Source organism: Impatiens glandulifera, chromosome 1 (genome assembly GCF_907164915.1).
Source record: "Impatiens glandulifera chromosome 1, dImpGla2.1, whole genome shotgun sequence".
Lineage (NCBI taxonomy): Eukaryota > Viridiplantae > Streptophyta > Magnoliopsida > Ericales > Balsaminaceae > Impatiens > Impatiens glandulifera.
Window position 1 is genome coordinate 40037968 of NC_061862.1, and position 18224 is coordinate 40056191.

At 34.3% G+C, this 18224-nt stretch overlaps 1 protein-coding gene and 1 pseudogene across 1 annotated transcript; both read left to right on the forward strand.

The window, feature by feature from the left end:
- On the forward strand, positions 1 to 5661 carry LOC124922280 (annotated as a pseudogene).
- Positions 5662 to 16777: 11116 nt separating this feature from the next.
- LOC124922646 (probable glucan endo-1,3-beta-glucosidase A6) lies at positions 16778 to 17806 on the forward strand. Its single transcript, XM_047463365.1, has one exon. The coding sequence runs from the start codon at positions 16871 to 16873 to the stop codon at positions 17804 to 17806; it is 936 nt and encodes a 311-aa protein (XP_047319321.1). The 5' UTR covers positions 16778 to 16870.
- The last annotated feature ends 418 nt before the right edge of the window (positions 17807 to 18224 follow it).

The following is an 18224-nucleotide window of genomic DNA, read 5'->3' on the forward strand; positions in this document are numbered from 1 at the left end:
GCCGCCGCCGGAGCCGGCAATGTCGGCATCTGCTACGGCCAATTGGGAGACAACCTTCCCAGTCCGTCAAAGTCCGTCGAGCTCTTGAAAGCCATGAAGGTGAAGCAAGTCAAACTGTATGATTCTAACCCGGCCATTCTTGTTGATAACAAGATGCCAAAATATATCTTTCTTATTATTCTCAAATAGATTTTTACAACTCTTTTATAAGAAAGCATAGACTCTTCGTATGCTTGACTCTTCAAATGACAAAATAAAATTATTCTTCATATTAAATAGCTCCCACCCAAATCGCTTGGTTATCCCACTCATCCCTAGTTATTACTCTAGGATTATTAAACATAAAAAACTAAATACCTTATTAATTAAAGTTTATTCAACAAATTTCCCCCTTAAACTTAAATATTTTTCTCATCTCTCATTCCAATCAGCCTTTTACAACTCTCCAGCAGTGTGGTCGGTAATGGCTTGGTGAATATGTCAACGGCTTGAGCTCGACTTTCAACATGCTCCAACTCAACCTTTCCTTCTTTGACTTGTTCTCGAATGAAATGAAATCGGACGTCAATGTGCTTGCTCCTTCCGTGATTAACTGGATTCTTTGCCAACTCGATCGCCGACTTGTTATCAACTCGAATCACAGTCCCTTCGTCTCGGATCACTCCCAAATGCTTTAGTAAATTTGAAAGCCATACTGCATGACACACACTCCAAGAGGCCGCCACATACTCTGCCTCGCAGGTCGACAGAGTTACAATAGGCTGCTTCTTTGACAACCAAGTAAAAGCCGTATTTCCGAGTAGGAATACATAACCCGAAGTACTTTTCCGGTCATCAACATCACCACACCAATCACTATCAGAGTAACCTAATAATCGGTAGTTATCTGATTTTGAATAGAAAATACCAAGTGAAAGAGTTCCTCGAACATATCTCAGAATTCTCTTCAAAGCCTTCCAATGTGTATAGCTTGGATCCTCCATGAATCTGCTTGTTATCCCAACACTCAACATTAGGTCGGGTCTCGTGCTTGTAAGATACCTTAGACTTCCGACTAAGCTTCGATATCTCCCAGCATCAGCCCGTTCTCCTCCATCAAACTTTGAGAGTTTAGTGCCTGGTTCCATTGGAGTTGAAACTGGGTTGCAGTCCTCCATTTTAAACTTCTTTAAAATTTCAAGCGCATACCTCTCTTGGGATATAAAAATCCCTTCCTCTGACTGCTTCACTTCTAGGCCAAGAAAATATTTCATCAAATCTAAGTCTGTCATTTCGAACTCCTTCTTCATTACCTTCTTGAACTCCTCAATCAGTTTTGTGTTGCTTCCGGTGAATATGAGGTCGTCGACATAGAGAGCGACTACCATCATATCATTTTTTGATTTCTTTGTGTACAAGGCATGCTCGTACGGACATTGCTGGTACCCATTTTTCTTGAAATACTCGTCAATTCTCTCATTCCAAGCACGAGGAGCCTGCTTCAGCCCATAGAGGGCTTTTCTCAATCTCAGCACCTTCTTCTCATCACCTCTCTTCATATACCCAAGTGGTTGCTCGACGTACACTTCCTCCTTCAACACTCCATTTAGAAATGCTGATTTCACATCCATCTGTAGAATTGGCCATTGGTTTTGAGCAGCTAACGAGATCAGAAGTCGGATTGACTCCATTCTCGTGACAGGAGCAAAAACTTCATCATAATCGATTCCCTCCTTTTGTCTATAGCCCTTCACCACAAGTCGAGCCTTATAACGCTCAACCTCTCCTTCGACATTCATCTTTTTTTTGTACACCCATTTTACTCCAATGGGTCGAGTTCCTTCAGGAAGGTCGGTTAGCTCCCAAGTTTTATTGCGTTCAATTGCCCCAATTTCTTCATCCATAGCCGATCTCCATTTCTCGTCTTGTACAGCTTTCTCAAAATTCAAATCTTCTGAGTCGGCGAGAAGACATACAATGTGGACTTCATTTGTAGTGTCATATATCTCCCGTAGACTTCTCATTCTGGGTTGTAGAGGCTCAGATTCATCTTCTGAAAGCTCGGTGGTTGTTGATATCGGAGGCATAACAGCCTCTGAACTAGTTTCTTCCTCGATCGTGTTACTCCAGTTCCATGTCATTGATTCCTCCACGTGAACATCTCGACTCACCACCAATTTCTTATTAATAGGATCAAACAATTTATATGCCTTAGATTTTTCATCATACCCGATAAATATGTACTTCTTGCTTCGATCTTCTAACTTTGTCCTGTGCTGACTTGGTACTTGCCCATAGGCCACACTACCGAATACCTTGAGATGAAAGACACTCGGCTTCATACCACTCCAAATCTCTTGAGGTGTCTTCTCTCCTAGCTTGGCATGTGGACATCTATTTTGCACATAAACTGCGCACTGCACTGCCTCTGCCCAAAACTGTTTTGGCATATTCTTTCCTTTCAACATAGATCGAACCATATCGAGTATAGTTCGATTCTTTCGTTCTGCTACACCGTTTTGCTGCGGAGAGTATGGAGTAGTCAAGAAACGCTTGATTCCATGTTCTTCGCAGTATTTGTTGAACTCGTTAGAAGTGAACTCACCTCCTCTGTCAGATCGGACTGCTTTGATAACTTTGTTTGTTTCTTTCTCCACCATCACTTTAAATTTCTTGAAGTTTTCAAACACTTCTGACTTCTCCTTCAGAAAATAAACCCACGTCTTTCTCGAAAAATCATCAATTAAAGAAAAGAAGTATCTTTTACCACTAAATGATTCTGGAGTTATTGGCCCACATAAATCTGTGTGAATTAGTCCGAGTTGCTCCTTTGCTCTGTATTCAGAACTGCTTGGGAAAGAAGACCTCGCTTGTTTCCCGATCACACATTCTTCACAGAACCTCTTTTCGAATATAATGTTAGGCATTCCAAGCACCATCTCCTTTTTCACCAGCTCGTTCAACCCTCCGAAGTGAAGATGACCGAACCGATAATGCCACTTCATGGCCTCATCCTCTAGATCAAGTTGCATACATTTATCTTGAACTATTTTAAGCTCAAGTTTGTACATACGGTTTTTCTTCATTTCTACCTGGGCAATGAGTCTCCCAAGTTTATCCTTCAGTTGCATTTCTCGGTCCTTCATTATAGCCGAGTACCCTTTCTCCATCAATTGTCCCATGCTCAGTATGTTGCTTTTGAGATCAGGTACGTAGTAAACATCTCTGATTTCTCCGATTCCCCAATTTTTCTGCTGATACCTGATCGTTCCTCGACCTTTGACGGCTACTTTTGAAGCATCGCCAAAAGAAATGGATCCGGACTCCACCTTTGAGAGTATTTTGAATAAGCTCTCGTCGCCGCACATGTGGTTACTTGCCCCGGTATCCAAGTACCAAAATGAGTTATCAGAACAGCTTGGTTTGAGCTCAGTTTCTGGAATTTTTGTCACCAGCAACAACCCTTCATCTTCTTTCTCAGCAAAAAAATTTGTTGGTTCCTCCTTTTTCTTCTCGGATCTACAATCTTTGGAAATATGACCCAGATTTCCGCAATTGTAACATTTTATCGAGTAACAATCCTTGGCAACATGTCCATTCTTTCCACAGTTATAACACTCAATATTATTATTTGTGTTTGTCCGGCCACCCCGAGCTTGACCTCTGCCATGCCAGTTCTGTTGGCCGACTTGCTCACTTCCTCGTCCACCTCTTCCTCTACCACCTAGGCTTCTGCCTCTTCCTCTGCCTCTGGTACTCTGAGCATAAAGCACCTTCTCCTCTTTTATTGCCGCCTTCGCCTGGAGAGCCTGTTCAAGAGACTCCCCCTTCTTGTTTTTCCTTCTCTGCTCATGCGCTTCCAAGGACCCAGCAAGCTCTTCAATGGTGAGCGTTGATAGATCCTTTGATTCCTCTATTGCGCACACAATATTTTCGAAACTATCTGTCAATGACCTCAGAATCTTTTCAACAACTCGGTTTGATAAAAGACTCTCACCATTCCGATTTAGTTTGTTCACCACGGTCTCCACTCGAGTAATGAACTCAGATACGCTTTCAGACTCTTTCATCCTCATGTTTTCCAGATCGCCCCTTAGGGTTTGAAGTCGGACTTGCTTCACCCGTTCGTCTCCTTTGTTTACTATTTCGAGTATATCCCATGCCACTTTGGAAGATTTTGCGTCAGCTATCTTCTCAAAACCAGATTCGTCGACAGATCGGTATATTAGATATAGAGCCGCCCTATCTTTAGCTCGAACGACCTTCAACGCGTTCAACTGGGCATTTGAATACCCATCTGTGTTCTCCGGTTCCTCATACCCAGTCTCGACCACATCCCAGTTATCTTGGGAACCGAAAAGGGCCTTCATCTGCACCTTCCAGTTGTCGTAGTTGACGCCTTTTGTCAACTTGGGTAGCGGGATGCCATTGGTTAGACCTTCCATTCCTCTCAAGTGTTTAAACTCAACACACACACCTCACAAGGCTCTCGATCGCTCTTGTTTTTCTCTCTCGGCCAGCGCACACCGCGGCATTCTCTTTTGAGACTAACAAGTTTTCTCACGCTCACCTCACACACAATAGCTCTGATACCAATTTGTTGATAACAAGATGCCAAAATATATCTTTCTTATTATTCTCAAATAGATTTTTACAACTCTTTTATAAGAAAGCATAGACTCTTCGTATGCTTGACTCTTCAAATGACAAAATAAAATTATTCTTCATATTAAATAGCTCCCACCCAAATCTCTTGGTTATCCCACTCACCCCTAGTTATTACTCTAGGATTATTAAACATAAAAAACTAAATACCTTATTAATTAAAGTTTATTCAACAATTCTCGGCGCCCTGAGAGGATCCGACATCGAGGTTACGGTCATGGTCCCGAACCAGCTCCTTGTGAGCATCTCCACCAATCAAGCTATCGCAGACGAATGGGTACGGTCCCAAGTCTTACCCTTTTACCCAAAAACAAAGATCCGATACGTTCTCGTCGGAAACGAAATCCTTTCTATCCCCGACCGTAACATCCAGCTCAGCCTCGTCCCGTCGATGTACCGGATTCAGAAATCGCTTGCGAAATTCGTCCTCCTCCGTAAGGTCAGAGTCACTACCTCATTGGCCATGGACGTGCTTCAAGCTTCTTACCCGCCTTCCAATGGAACCTTCCGTGCCGACATCTCCACTCAAATCATTAAACCTATGCTTCAGTTTCTCAAGTACACGAAATCGTCCCTCTTCTTGGATGTATACCCGTATTTCGCTTGGGCATCCAACCCGGTCGACATCAAGCTTGATTACGCCCTGTTATCCTCCGCCAATAACATAAGGGTTAAGGATCCGGGTACGGGGTTAACCTACACCAATCTGCTGGATCAAATGATAGACGCGGTCTACATTGCCATGAAAAGAATGGGTTTATTGGCCAAACAGGAGGAGCTAATATTAACAATGCCGCAATTTATAACCGGAATGTAATAAAGAAATTCACGGCCATACCGGCCATCGGAACGCCGGCGAAGCCGGGTGTAGTCATTCAGGCACTACTTTTTGCCCTGTACAACGAGAACATGAAAACGGGTATGGGATCGGAGAGGCATTTCGGAGTGTTGTATCCGAACGGGTCAAGTATTTACCGACTGGATTTTTCTGGTAAGACGAGGGAGGCAGAGTACTAGATGTCAGCGCCGACTGTCGGAAAACATCTGAGGTGAGGTTTATTATGGATGCCGATTCCGACGGACGAGCAAGTGATTTAAGAACAGTTTTAAAATCATGTTCAACAAATTTCAGCCTATTTAGTTTATTAATATTATGTATAATTCATTTCTTATATTATTTTAGAGTGAAAAATGAGGAAGTGATCATACAAAAATATTATTATATTTGATTCACTTTAGAATTTGTATCTTGATTTTTTCTATAAAAAAAATTTCAACTAGAATTAAAAATCATTTTATTTAATTTCTAATCAAACAATATTACACAAATAATTAATCACACTATTAAAATGTTTTCTATTTCTTTTTTAACTTATTTATTATTATATATTAAAATTTTTAAATATTAAAAATAAAATAAAAATATCACCAATTAACATTTTCAAAATAAACTAATATTTATTTAAAACGTTTTACTGGTGTTTAAGAATTTGTTCTCTAAATACTAAAATAAATGTACAATATTGTCATTTTCACATTCATGTATCCGTCATCTTAACAACTAGCATCGAAATGACGACTAACAATAACGAAGATAAAAAAAAACACATTTTTACAAAGAGTGTTTAACTTTCTTAAAAAGAAAGGAAAACAATATATTTTCTAATTTTATAAAAATTAAAAACGCAAGGAGGGGTGTCCTTTTCAATTATAATGCCCAGATATAGCACATATATATTCTTTCCACGATGCTTGATTTCCCGGACACCACGATTAACTTGGTCTTGGGATAATTAATGGTGTGATTAGTCATTCTCCCAACATAAGAAGTTTTATAACAGCCAATGTAAAAAGTGAACATCTCAATTGTGAATTTCATCCACTGTTCTTCCGAGACCCTTTTGAAGGAGCGTCGAAATGAAGAAGAGAATATTTTTCGTGACTTCTTACGTGTAGTAATTACAATCCCGAATTTCTTAGGACAATCAACTCATAACTCATTGTGTCGATTGTGGTCAAGTTCATCTTACAAAGGCAAAGGTTATGACTCGTTGTGTCTTTTCGTTATATCATAGGTCATGCATGTAATATATTTCTAGGCTTCAAATAAGATGTGTGTTTTTAAATATGGGTGTGAGTGGTTTGGTTTGTTTGGTAAATTTATTGACCGAAATGCATATCTAAATCGTTGACATTGATTTACTAAATTTCAAACCGTCGATATGTCGTTTTGATTATCCGTTTTGAACGGTTAAAAGAACAATTTGGTCGATTTAATCGGTTTGGTTAATTATCGGATTTGTTAAAATAGATTTAAAATATATCAATAACAATTTATAAATATTGTAATGTACATGAACAAGTAACAATATTATGACCGATGCAAGTCGGTCAAAATTGATAATTTACGTAAAATCGTTGACTAGTTGTAAACTAGTAAAAACTAAAGTTTATTTGAAATCGTATGAGTTTAATTTGAAAAAATAATAGTTATATATTATTATTATTTATATATATGACTAAGTATACTTAGTCAATTTTAAAATTTTATATATTTAAATATAAAATTAATTAAATAATAATAATAAATAAATAACATATATTGTATTTATATGAATAATAACATTAACTAACTAAAAAAACCTTGATTTCAAACTCACAATTGCATTATACTTGTAATTATTTTTTGGACTAAACATAACACTAATAATTAGTCAACAATTTTGAGATTAAGTTGGTATACTAATGGTAATAACTAATATTCTTCATAGTATGTTAACAAATTTTTAGGTTCATACTATTGTCTCAATAATTTTATTTTAAATGTGTGTTGTAATCTAATAGTTATAATATATTACTCATCACTATTAGTTTTAAATACAATTATCGCTCCCATTTTATTTAAGTATTTTGTCAATTTAAGTAGTTTTAGTAATGCTAAACCGATAAACTGAATCGTTGGGATCAGTTTAATAAAAAAAACCATAATGAGTTCGGTTTGGTCAATTCACGGTTTGAAATAATTTGGTTTGAGCGATTAAACGGTTTGAACGGTTTGATTTATTTACATACCCCTCATTTTTAAATGATATCATATAATCAATTATGTATATGTATCTTTTTATATATATATATATATATATATATATATATATATATATATATATATATATATATATATATTAGAATTTATAAACAATCAAATATTTATTTCAAGCTAAGTATCATTTGGTCCCATAAAAATCACTAAAAAGTTGTAACGTCCTAAACACGATTGTCGTCAATATGTGCTTATCTTCTTTTCAAAATTCATAAAACATTTATAAACACTGGACGCTTCTCGGAGGTCGTCTAGTAATAAAAATGAGATGAGGAACAATAGGGCTCGACCAAAGTTTGATAACTTTGACTTTTCAAGATACACCACTCGTTTCTCCATGAGAAATCGAAAAAGAAATGATATTGCATTTGTAAATGTTTAAAATAGTTTTTCTTTCCAACGGGTCAAGTGTGTTAAATGGGTATTTGGGCCATATAGTTTCATAAATTTGCCTATAAATACCCCTCTTAATACCTTAAAAAAGGATCCCTCTTTTCACATTGACGTGCCCCTAGGCTGCCCAACTTTTTCCACAACCGAAACCCTAAGCAAACACCAACCATTCTTGGGTTGTATCACAAGTTTTTCTTGGGAAATTTATGTTTTTCATTCCAAATGCAAAGGAGCAGCCCCATTGTAAGCCCCTTTGCATAGAACTTTTTAGATTATAATTTTATTTTTTATCATTATATATCATCCCTTGTAGGATTTTTTTTTTTTAAATTTGTTATTTTGATAAGAGTTTAAGATTCTATTTTGATATTTGTAAATATGTAAACCTTAATAATACATTTAACATGTAAATAAATAAAACATAACTAAAAAAACAAAAAGTTCCATGTAATTAAAAGTTCATTGACCAAGTAATTTTTTTTTTATAAAACCAAAATCGGCACTTGAATTGGCCATTTAAAAAGACTCAAAAAGTTAAAAGAAAATATGTTTTGATTAATTTTTTTTTTGTATAATATTAGATGTAGGATTTACTTGTATATTATTAATAATCTAGTTAGGTTTAAAAAAGAGAAAAAAAACTCAAAGATGTAAAAAAAGAGAAGAAATAATTTGTTTTGGTTTAATTTAGCATTTGTATGACATTAAAATTATGATGTAAAACTTTATGGAATTTTTTTATGCAATTTGGGATCCATTTGGATTACCATATATTTTGTTAGATTAGGATTAGGTGGAAAATTTGGTAGAATAACAGGTCTGTTTCTTTATGAACGGAAAAGCTAATCCTGAGATAACATCTGATCGGCAAAACTGCACTCTGAAGCATACTCGAGCGCCATCCGTCCAAGGCAGCCTCTCTACATGTGAAATACATTGCCTTCCTGACGTTTCTGTTGATTCTGGATGCTTCTGTGCACATGAAGACCGAGGAAACTAGCCTAGATCTGTGCCTATGCTAGTTCTCTGTTGCCCAGGACCTTAAATTTGACCCGAGCCTCTTTCTAAACTAGAAAACCTAGCCATTTTTCTTGTATTCAGTTCTTTTAGACATTCTTAGGATTATATGTTATTTAATTTTTACTATTAGGCTTTTAGGTTACAATTTGCAACCAAAAAGTACTTACTGCTCATTTAGGACTGAATTGGAGAGTTGTTGTAGGCCCAGGACCAAAGATTTATGCACCCAAAGGCTGAGGACCGCTACTTCTTGTAAAAGGATCGAAGATTTCCGCACCCAAAGGCTTAGGACCGTTACTTCTTGTCAAAGGATCAAAGATTTCTGCACCCAAAGGCTGAAGACCGCTACTTCTTGTCAAAGGATCAAAGATTTCTGCACCCAAAGGCTGAAGACCGCTACTACTTGTCAAAGGACCGAAGATTTCCGCATCCAAAGGCTGAGGACTGTTATTGCTTGTCACAGGACCGACATTGGCCACACCTTAGGACCGAGGACCGACAAAAAGCACAATTTTTTGACCGATTTGAATTTTCACCTCGACCAAAAATCAGGTATAGGATCGTGGAGGCTAACCAAGGTCCTTTTGCTTGGGTTTTTCATATTTTTGGGTTTATTTTTATTTTTTCCCTTTGGTTTTTTTTTATGTAAGTTTATGATTTACGTGATCCTAGGATAGTATGAGATTAATTTGTTTTTCTAAAAAGTAAAGCGTAAGATTATTTTTAAGAAATGCCAAAATTAATTAGTAGAGACCTTAGGGGTGTTGTGGGGCATAACGTCTAAAAAATCATTTCCCACACGTAACCAAACGCCGAACTCACAACTCTTAATTTCCTAATTTTTGAAATTAGGTGGCGACTCTCTAGTCGTGAGGATAAATTAATATTGAAAAAAGTTAAAGTAGGCCTATGACATACTTCTCATTAAAAAACTCACAATTTCTCCCAAATTCGACGGGAAGGTAAGATATGGAGTTGTCTATAAAGCCTCATTTTTTAAACTTCAATCTTTCAAACGTCAAAATTAATTCCCCTCACGTTTTCAAAACTAAATTTTTAAAGAGAGTCAAAGAATTTTCAAACTAGTCGATCAAAAAAATGTTTTTAAAAATCGATCGCAATTTGGAGTTAAGACAAGTTTAACAAGCGAATATTTAAGAAAATGCAACAGAATGAAACAAATATCCTCTATATTTAGAATCCTAGTGTATTGGATTTAAAAGTCTTGCATAGGGTTTGAATTACGGCAAAAGATTTGAAAAAACATTGTAGGGAAGTGAGTTATATAAGTAGTGACAAATATCTATATTATTTGGAGTCATTCAAATCACAATCCATTAACTAAGTTTGTATACCAAATTAAATTATCAAAAATAGTTGATCAACTTTACATATTTTCTTCGTGGTCTTTGAAAATCATGTTTAGTGTTCAAAATAGAAAATTATATTAGATAAAACTTGTAGAAAACAATGTAATCTAAGTCTGGTCAAATTGTCAAATCAATTAGAGTTATAACCAATTCACATTCAGTGGCTAAAATTTTCAAAATTTTTACATTTTCAACTTTTCAAAAATTGTTAAATCTTTTGAATTTAATTTGATATTCAAGAAATTACCATAGAATAATATAAACCATTATAAAAAGTTTACCAAACACCAAGTCATACCAATTGATTTAAAATTGATATGCTCATTTGAAAATATAACTTACAAAAAATTAAAAATCACAAACTATTAACTGAGACATTGAAAAATTGTATTAAATTGTAATTTAAATTTACATAAATTATTTCTATTATCTAGACATTATAACTGACATATAAAGAAACTAAATAATATAATATTGATATTATCACAATTTATAATATTGTGATAATATCTTACAAATATATTATATTATACTCTAACAGCCCCACTCAAACTCATGATGCAACAAAAATAAGCATTGAGAGTTTGACAGTCAGAAAACGAAAACGCAAACAATAAGAAGTTACACATCATTCTTAATCTTCTTCTTTTCCTCTTCTTCTCTCTTCTGTCCAATCCATTGACCATTCACCAAAAAACAGCTCTTTTTCGATTCAAACCAACCAAAATTAACAACCAAATCAAAACCAATCAAACTAAGTTTCACAAATTGCTCAAAAAAACTAAACTGAAATCAACAACCCACAACCAAACCAAACCAAACCAAACCAAACCAAACCAAAACCAAAATCAATCAAACCAAACTTTATAAACTTAGGAAAACCCAAACCAAATTCAACTCTCTATTCTCAACAACAACCAAAACCAATCAAACCAAACTTTACAAACTTAGGAAAAACCCAACCAATGGTCAAGTGTGTTAAATGGGAATTTAGGCCATATAATTTCATAGCTTTGCCTATAAATACCCCTCTTAACACCTTAGAAAATGATCCCTCTTTTCACATTGACGTGCCCCTAGGTTGCCCAACCTTTCCCACAACCGAAACCCTAAGCAAACACCAACCATTCTTGGGTTGTATCACAAGTTTTTCTTGGGAAATTTCTGTTTTTCATTCCAAAAGTAAAGGAGCAGCCCCATTGTAAGCCCCTTTGTATAGATCTTTTTAGATTATAATTTTATTTTTTATCTTTATATATCATCCCATGCAGGATTTGTTTTTTTTAAAATTTGTTATTTTGATAGGAGTTTAAGATTCTATTTTGATATTTGTAAATATGTAAACCTTAATAATACATTTAACATGTAAATAAATAAAACTAACTAAAAAAACAGAAATTTCATGTAAATAAAAGGTCATTAACCAAGTAAAAAAAATATTTTTTAAAAAAAACTAAAATCGACCCTTGAATTGGCCATTTAAAAAGACTCAAAAAGTTAAAAGAAAATCTGTTTTGATCTAATTTTTTTTTGTATAATATTAGATCTAGGATTTATTTGTATATTATTAATAATCTAGTTAGGTTTAAAAAAGAGAAGAAAATTGTTTTGGTTTAATTTATCATTTGTATGACATTAGAATTAGGATGTAAAACTTTCTGGAATTTTTTTTATTCAATTTGGGATCCATTTGGATCACCAAATATTTTGTTAGATTAGGATTAGGTGGAAAAATTGGTAGAATAGTAGGTCTGCTGGTTTAGGACCGGAAAAGCTAGCCCTGGGATAACATCTGATCGGTAAAGCGACACCCTAGAGCATACCCGAGCGCCATCCGACCAAGGCAGCCTCTCTACATGCGAAATCCGACGCCTTCCTGACGTTTCTGTTGATTCTAGATGCTTTTGTGAACACGAAGACCGAGGAAACTAGCCTAGATCTGCGCCTATGTTAGTTCTCTGTTGCCCAGGACCTTAAAATTTGACTTGAGCCTCTTTCTGACCGAGAAAACCTAGCCATTTTTCTTGTATCAAATTCTTTTAGACATTCTTAGGATTATATGTTATTTTATTTCCACTATTAACCTTTTGGGTTGCAATTTGCACCCAAAAAGTACTTACTACTCATTTAGGACCGAATGGGAGAGTTATTGATATTCTGACGACTGAATGAGGGGTAACCACCCTCAAGAATCACCTCTCCCTCTACGCCTCATTCAGAAGTTTGAAGGCCCACCCTCATTTATTCAGTTTATATATAACCCTCTCCCGTTTAACGCTAATTGATCGGCAAATATTGTAAGATTTTATTTTTATTTTTTATACTCAAATATCTAAATAAATTATATAAAATATTATAATTTAAAAATCTATCCCAATATATATTTATAAGATTGTTGTTTGTAAATTGAGAATAATGGTTATATTATTTATGATTCTGAAAAAAAAATCAATAAAAGGCAAAATTATGTGTTATTGTTTGGAAATCTATATTTTTTAGAATTCAAGAGTATAAGGATTTAAGTTGGTGTTATATTTAAAATTAAGGAGATATATACTATTTGAAAGAGTTACAATTTTGGTGAAAAAATGACAAATATATTGATATATAATCGAATTTCTAGTTCAACTATATTGATATATTAAAATTTGTGTTCTAATATAATGATAATAATATCTGTTTTTTAAAAATGTATTGTGGTTGGGTAGTCTCCTAAATAGAGGGTTAAATTTAAATGTATAATCTCCTATATTGCAAAAAAAGGTTGAAAAACACAATAAAAAATTTATTATTAGTTTTGTTAGTATAAGGTGAGGATTGTATTTTAAATTAGTCAAATGTTAGAATTCAACCAAAATTTATGGTAAGATTATGTATTTTTTTTTAAGAAAGAAATATAACATAATATTATTATTATTATTATTTTTAATTTTAAAAATATAAAGATAAAACATATTGGATTGTGATTATAATTTGAATTTTTGTCAAACAAAATTGTAATATTTACATGCATCTAAATTAACTAAGTGAATTTTAATATTATTTTATAATTGAAAAAGAAAATTATGTGTTGGATGAATATCTTGAGACTCACGAGTAACTTTGGAGTTTCTTTTCGGTTGTTGTTTCATCCAGAATTCAAAGGCCATGAGATTCTACTTTTTTAACTAGTTCTCTTCAGTCAACACACTGTCATCATGTAGTTTGATGGATTTAAACAGCTCACGAGTTTCTGAAGTTTGAAATATACATCAACAACAGTTCAACATCTCGATCGTCTTAAACCTGAAGTTGTTCAAGCGTTTTTCATCTTTAGTTTGAGTAGGGGTGTTAGAATATAATATATCTGTAAGATATTATCACAATATGATAAATTGTGATAATATCAATATTATATTATATTATTATATTAGTTTCTTTATTAGTTTAATCTAATGTCTATATTTAGACATAACCTATGTAACTCTGTTACACATCATTCACATATCATTATAATATAATCACCTTTCTCTCTTTAGTTCATCAATTAGAACAAGAAAGATTAATTTTTTCGATCATGGATGCAACAATTTGAGTGCCTAGCCAATGATCGATCATTAGTCTCCACCAAATCACAATTACAGTTAGGGTAGTTGGAAAATCAAAGATTTTTTTTGTAAGTTGTATATATCTTGACATTTTCCTACACCACATAAATCCAACAGTAAAAATCTTATACGAAGAGATATACATGCACTTAAATCCCACAAATCCGAAGAGATATACATGCACTTAAATCCCACAAATCCGAATAAGACAAGATGATTTTTTTTCCGACATTGGCTGCAACTTTGAGTTGCTTCGACAATGATCAGTCATCAATCTCCGCAAAACCACAATTACAACAGTCATTGTCTTTGAAAGATCAAAGATTTGTCCACACTAGATCCAACCTTGTGTATGTATGTATATCTCAACCTCTTTCAACAACACACTAATCCAACGGTCGGAATCTCAAAGGAAGATATATTCATAACAAACACTTCAATTCCACATATCTAAACAAGTTAAAGATGAATCTTTTGATCATGTTTCAACAATTTAAGTTGTCTCGGCAACAATGGGCCAGTCTCCGCCAAATCTCAATTAAAGTAGTGGTCTTGGAGGATAAAATATTTAGAGTATGTGTATATATTTCATACTCTATTAATAACACAGAAATCCAACAATAAAATTCTTAAAGGAAGAGAGATATTTACATACAAAATCTCACATATCTAAGCAAGTGAGATAAATTTTTTTCGATCCTGGCTGCAACAATTTGAGTTGCCTAGCCAAGTATCGGCCAATAGTCTCCGCCAAATCACAATTAAAGCAAGGGTCGTAAGAAGATCAAAGATTTTGTATAAGTTATATATATCTTAACATTTTCACACGCCACACAAATCCAACAGTAAGAATCACACAAATCCAACAGTAAGAGCCTTCCGAGGAAGAGATATAGATTCACACACTTAAATCACATATATATTATTAGGAGAAAATGATTTTCCTTCAATGAGTTACCACACCAAAATCGACAATCTATCCCCGTCAAATCACAATTATAGTCATTGAAAAAACGTTACTATTTTTAAAATGATACTTAGAAACAAGAAGTGAAAGTTTTTGAATACACATACACTTAAATTGCATATATCTAAATAAGAGATAGTAGACGATGTTTTTCAGTTCAGATCTCCAACAAATTGATTTGCCTCGACAAGATCGGCAATCACTCTAAGTAAAATCACAATTACATCACCGCCAATAGAAGATCTAGATCGACAATAACAATCCAACAACATTGTGCATATATATATATTTGAACTCTTTAAAAACAACAATAATAATAGTAATAATCGATGATCAACCATACTTGAAAATCTCATTCGTATTGAGGGACAACAAATAAGTAGACTGACACACCTAGAAAGTTGTTGATATTCTGACGACTGAAATCATTGGCGTCGCTGACAATATTTCTCCGGCATCCAAGAGGGGCAACCGCCCTCAAGAACCACCTCTTCTCGCTGACAATATTCTTTCGGCATCAAATATTGAAGGATTTTTTATTTTATTTTTTTATACTCAAATATCTAAATAAATTATATAAAATATAATAATTTAAAAATCTATCCCAATATATATTTATAAGATCGTTGTTTGTAAATTGAGAATAAGGGTTATATTATTTCTGATTCTGAAAAAAAAATATCAATAAAGGTAAAATTATGAGTTATTATTTGGACATCTATATTCTTTAGAATTCAAGAGTATAATGATTTAAGTTGGTGTTATATTTAAAATTAAGGAGATATATACTATTTGAAAGAGTTACAATTTTGATGAAAAAATGACAAATATATTGATATATAATCGAATTTCTAGTTCAACTATATTGATATATTAAAATTTGTGTTCTAATATAATGATAATAATATCTGTTTTTTAAAAATGTATTGTGGTTGGGTAGTCTCCTAAATAGAGGGTTAAATTTAAATGTATAATCTCCTATATTGCAAAAAAAGGTTGAAAAACACAATAAAAAATTTATTATTAGTTTTGTTAGTATAAGGTGAGGATTGTATTTTAAATTAGTCAAATGTTAGAATTCAACCAAAATTTATGGTAAGATTATGTATTTTTTTTTTTAAGAAAGAAATATAACATAATATTATTATTATTATTATTTTTAATTTTAAAAATATAAAGATAAAACATATTGGATTGTGATTATAATTTGAATTTTTGTCAAACAAAATTGTAATATTTACCTGCATCTAAATTAACTAAGTGAATTTTAATATTATTTTATAATTGAAAAAGAAAATTATGTGTATTTTCCATAAATAGAGTGTGAAACAAATATTTTGAAATTTCTTTTGACTCCAAACCCTCGTTTCTTTAAGCCAAACAAGTCCATGCATCTAAATTAACTAAATCAAGTCAAGTCAAGTCAAATAATATTTACATGGTAATTTTCTTCATATATATATAGAGAGAGAGGAGAGACGTACATGATGACATAATTCACAATAGCTGCTTCAAGTTACAAATATGACGGGATTTTCGGCCACCGTACTCCTCCTCCTCCTCCGTTTCATACTTTCCGCCGCCGTATCTAGTAAGTCCAAAATCTCTATTAATTCTCTTTAGCTGCTTCTTTCTACATCTAAATCTAATCTAATCTTACTTTATTAACTTGTAATTTCCAGCAGGTGTATCATACGCCGCCGCCGGAGCCGGCAATGTCGGCATCTGCTACGGCCAATTGGGAGACAACCTTCCCAGTCCGTCAAAGTCCGTCGAGCTCTTGAAAGCCATGAAGGTGAAGCAAGTCAAACTGTATGATTCTAACCCGGCCATTCTCGGCGCCCTGAGAGGATCCGACATCGAGGTTACGGTCATGGTCCCGAACCAGCTCCTTGTGAGCATCTCCACCAATCAAGCTATCGCAGACGAATGGGTACGGTCCCAAGTCTTACCCTTTTACCCAAAAACAAAGATCCGATACGTTCTCGTCGGAAACGAAATCCTTTCTATCCCCGACCGTAACATCCAGCTCAGCCTCGTCCCGTCGATGTACCGGATTCAGAAATCGCTTGCGAAATTCGGCCTCCTCCGTAAGGTCAGAGTCACTACCTCATTGGCCATGGACGTGCTTCAAGCTTCTTACCCGCCTTCCAATGGAACCTTCCGTGCCGACATCTCCACTCAAATCATTAAACCTATGCTTCAGTTTCTCAAGTACACGAAATCGTCCCTCTTCTTGGATGTATACCCGTATTTCGCTTGGGCATCCAACCCGGTCGACATCAAGCTTGATTACGCCCTGTTATCCTCCGCCAATAGCATAAGGGTTAAGGATCCGGGTACGGGGTTAACCTACACCAATCTGCTGGATCAAATGATAGACGCGGTCTACTTTGCCATGAAAAGAATGGGCTACCCGCATGTTGGGATCTTTATAGCGGAAACCGGTTGGCCAAATGGAGGAGATATTGGCCAAACAGGAGGAGCTAATATTAACAATGCCGCAATTTATAACCGGAATGTAATAAAGAAATTCACGGCCATACCGGCCATCGGAACGCCGGCGAAGCCGGGTGTAGTCATTCAGGCACTACTTTTTGCCCTGTACAACGAGAACATGAAAACGGGTATGGGATCGGAGAGGCATTTCGGAGTGTTGTATCCGAACGGGTCAAGTATTTACCGACTGGATTTTTCTGGTAAGACGAGGGAGGCAGAGTACTAGCTGTCAGCGCCGACTGTCGGAAAACATCTGAGGTGAGGTTTATTATGGATGCCGATTCCGTTGGACGAGCAAGTGATTTAAGAACAGTTTTAAAATCATGTCAACAAATTTCAGCCTATTTAGTTTATTAATATTATGTATAATTCATTTCTTATATTATTTTAGAGTGAAAAATGAGAAAGTGATCATACAAAAATATTATTATATTTGATTCACTTTAGAATTTGTATCTTAATTTTTTCTATTAAAAAAAAAATTCAACTAGAATTAAAAATCATTTTATTTAATTTCTAATCAAACAATATTACACAAATAATTAATCACACTATTAAAATGTTTTCTATTTCTTTTTTAACTTATTTATTATTATATATTAAAATCTTTAAATATTAAAAATAAAATAAAAATATCACCAATT

Excerpts from the sequence above, each read along its gene's own strand:
- LOC124922646 (XM_047463365.1), top strand. The coding sequence starts at position 16,871 with ATGAAGGTGAAGCAAGTCAAACTGTATGATTCTAACCCGGCCATTCTC.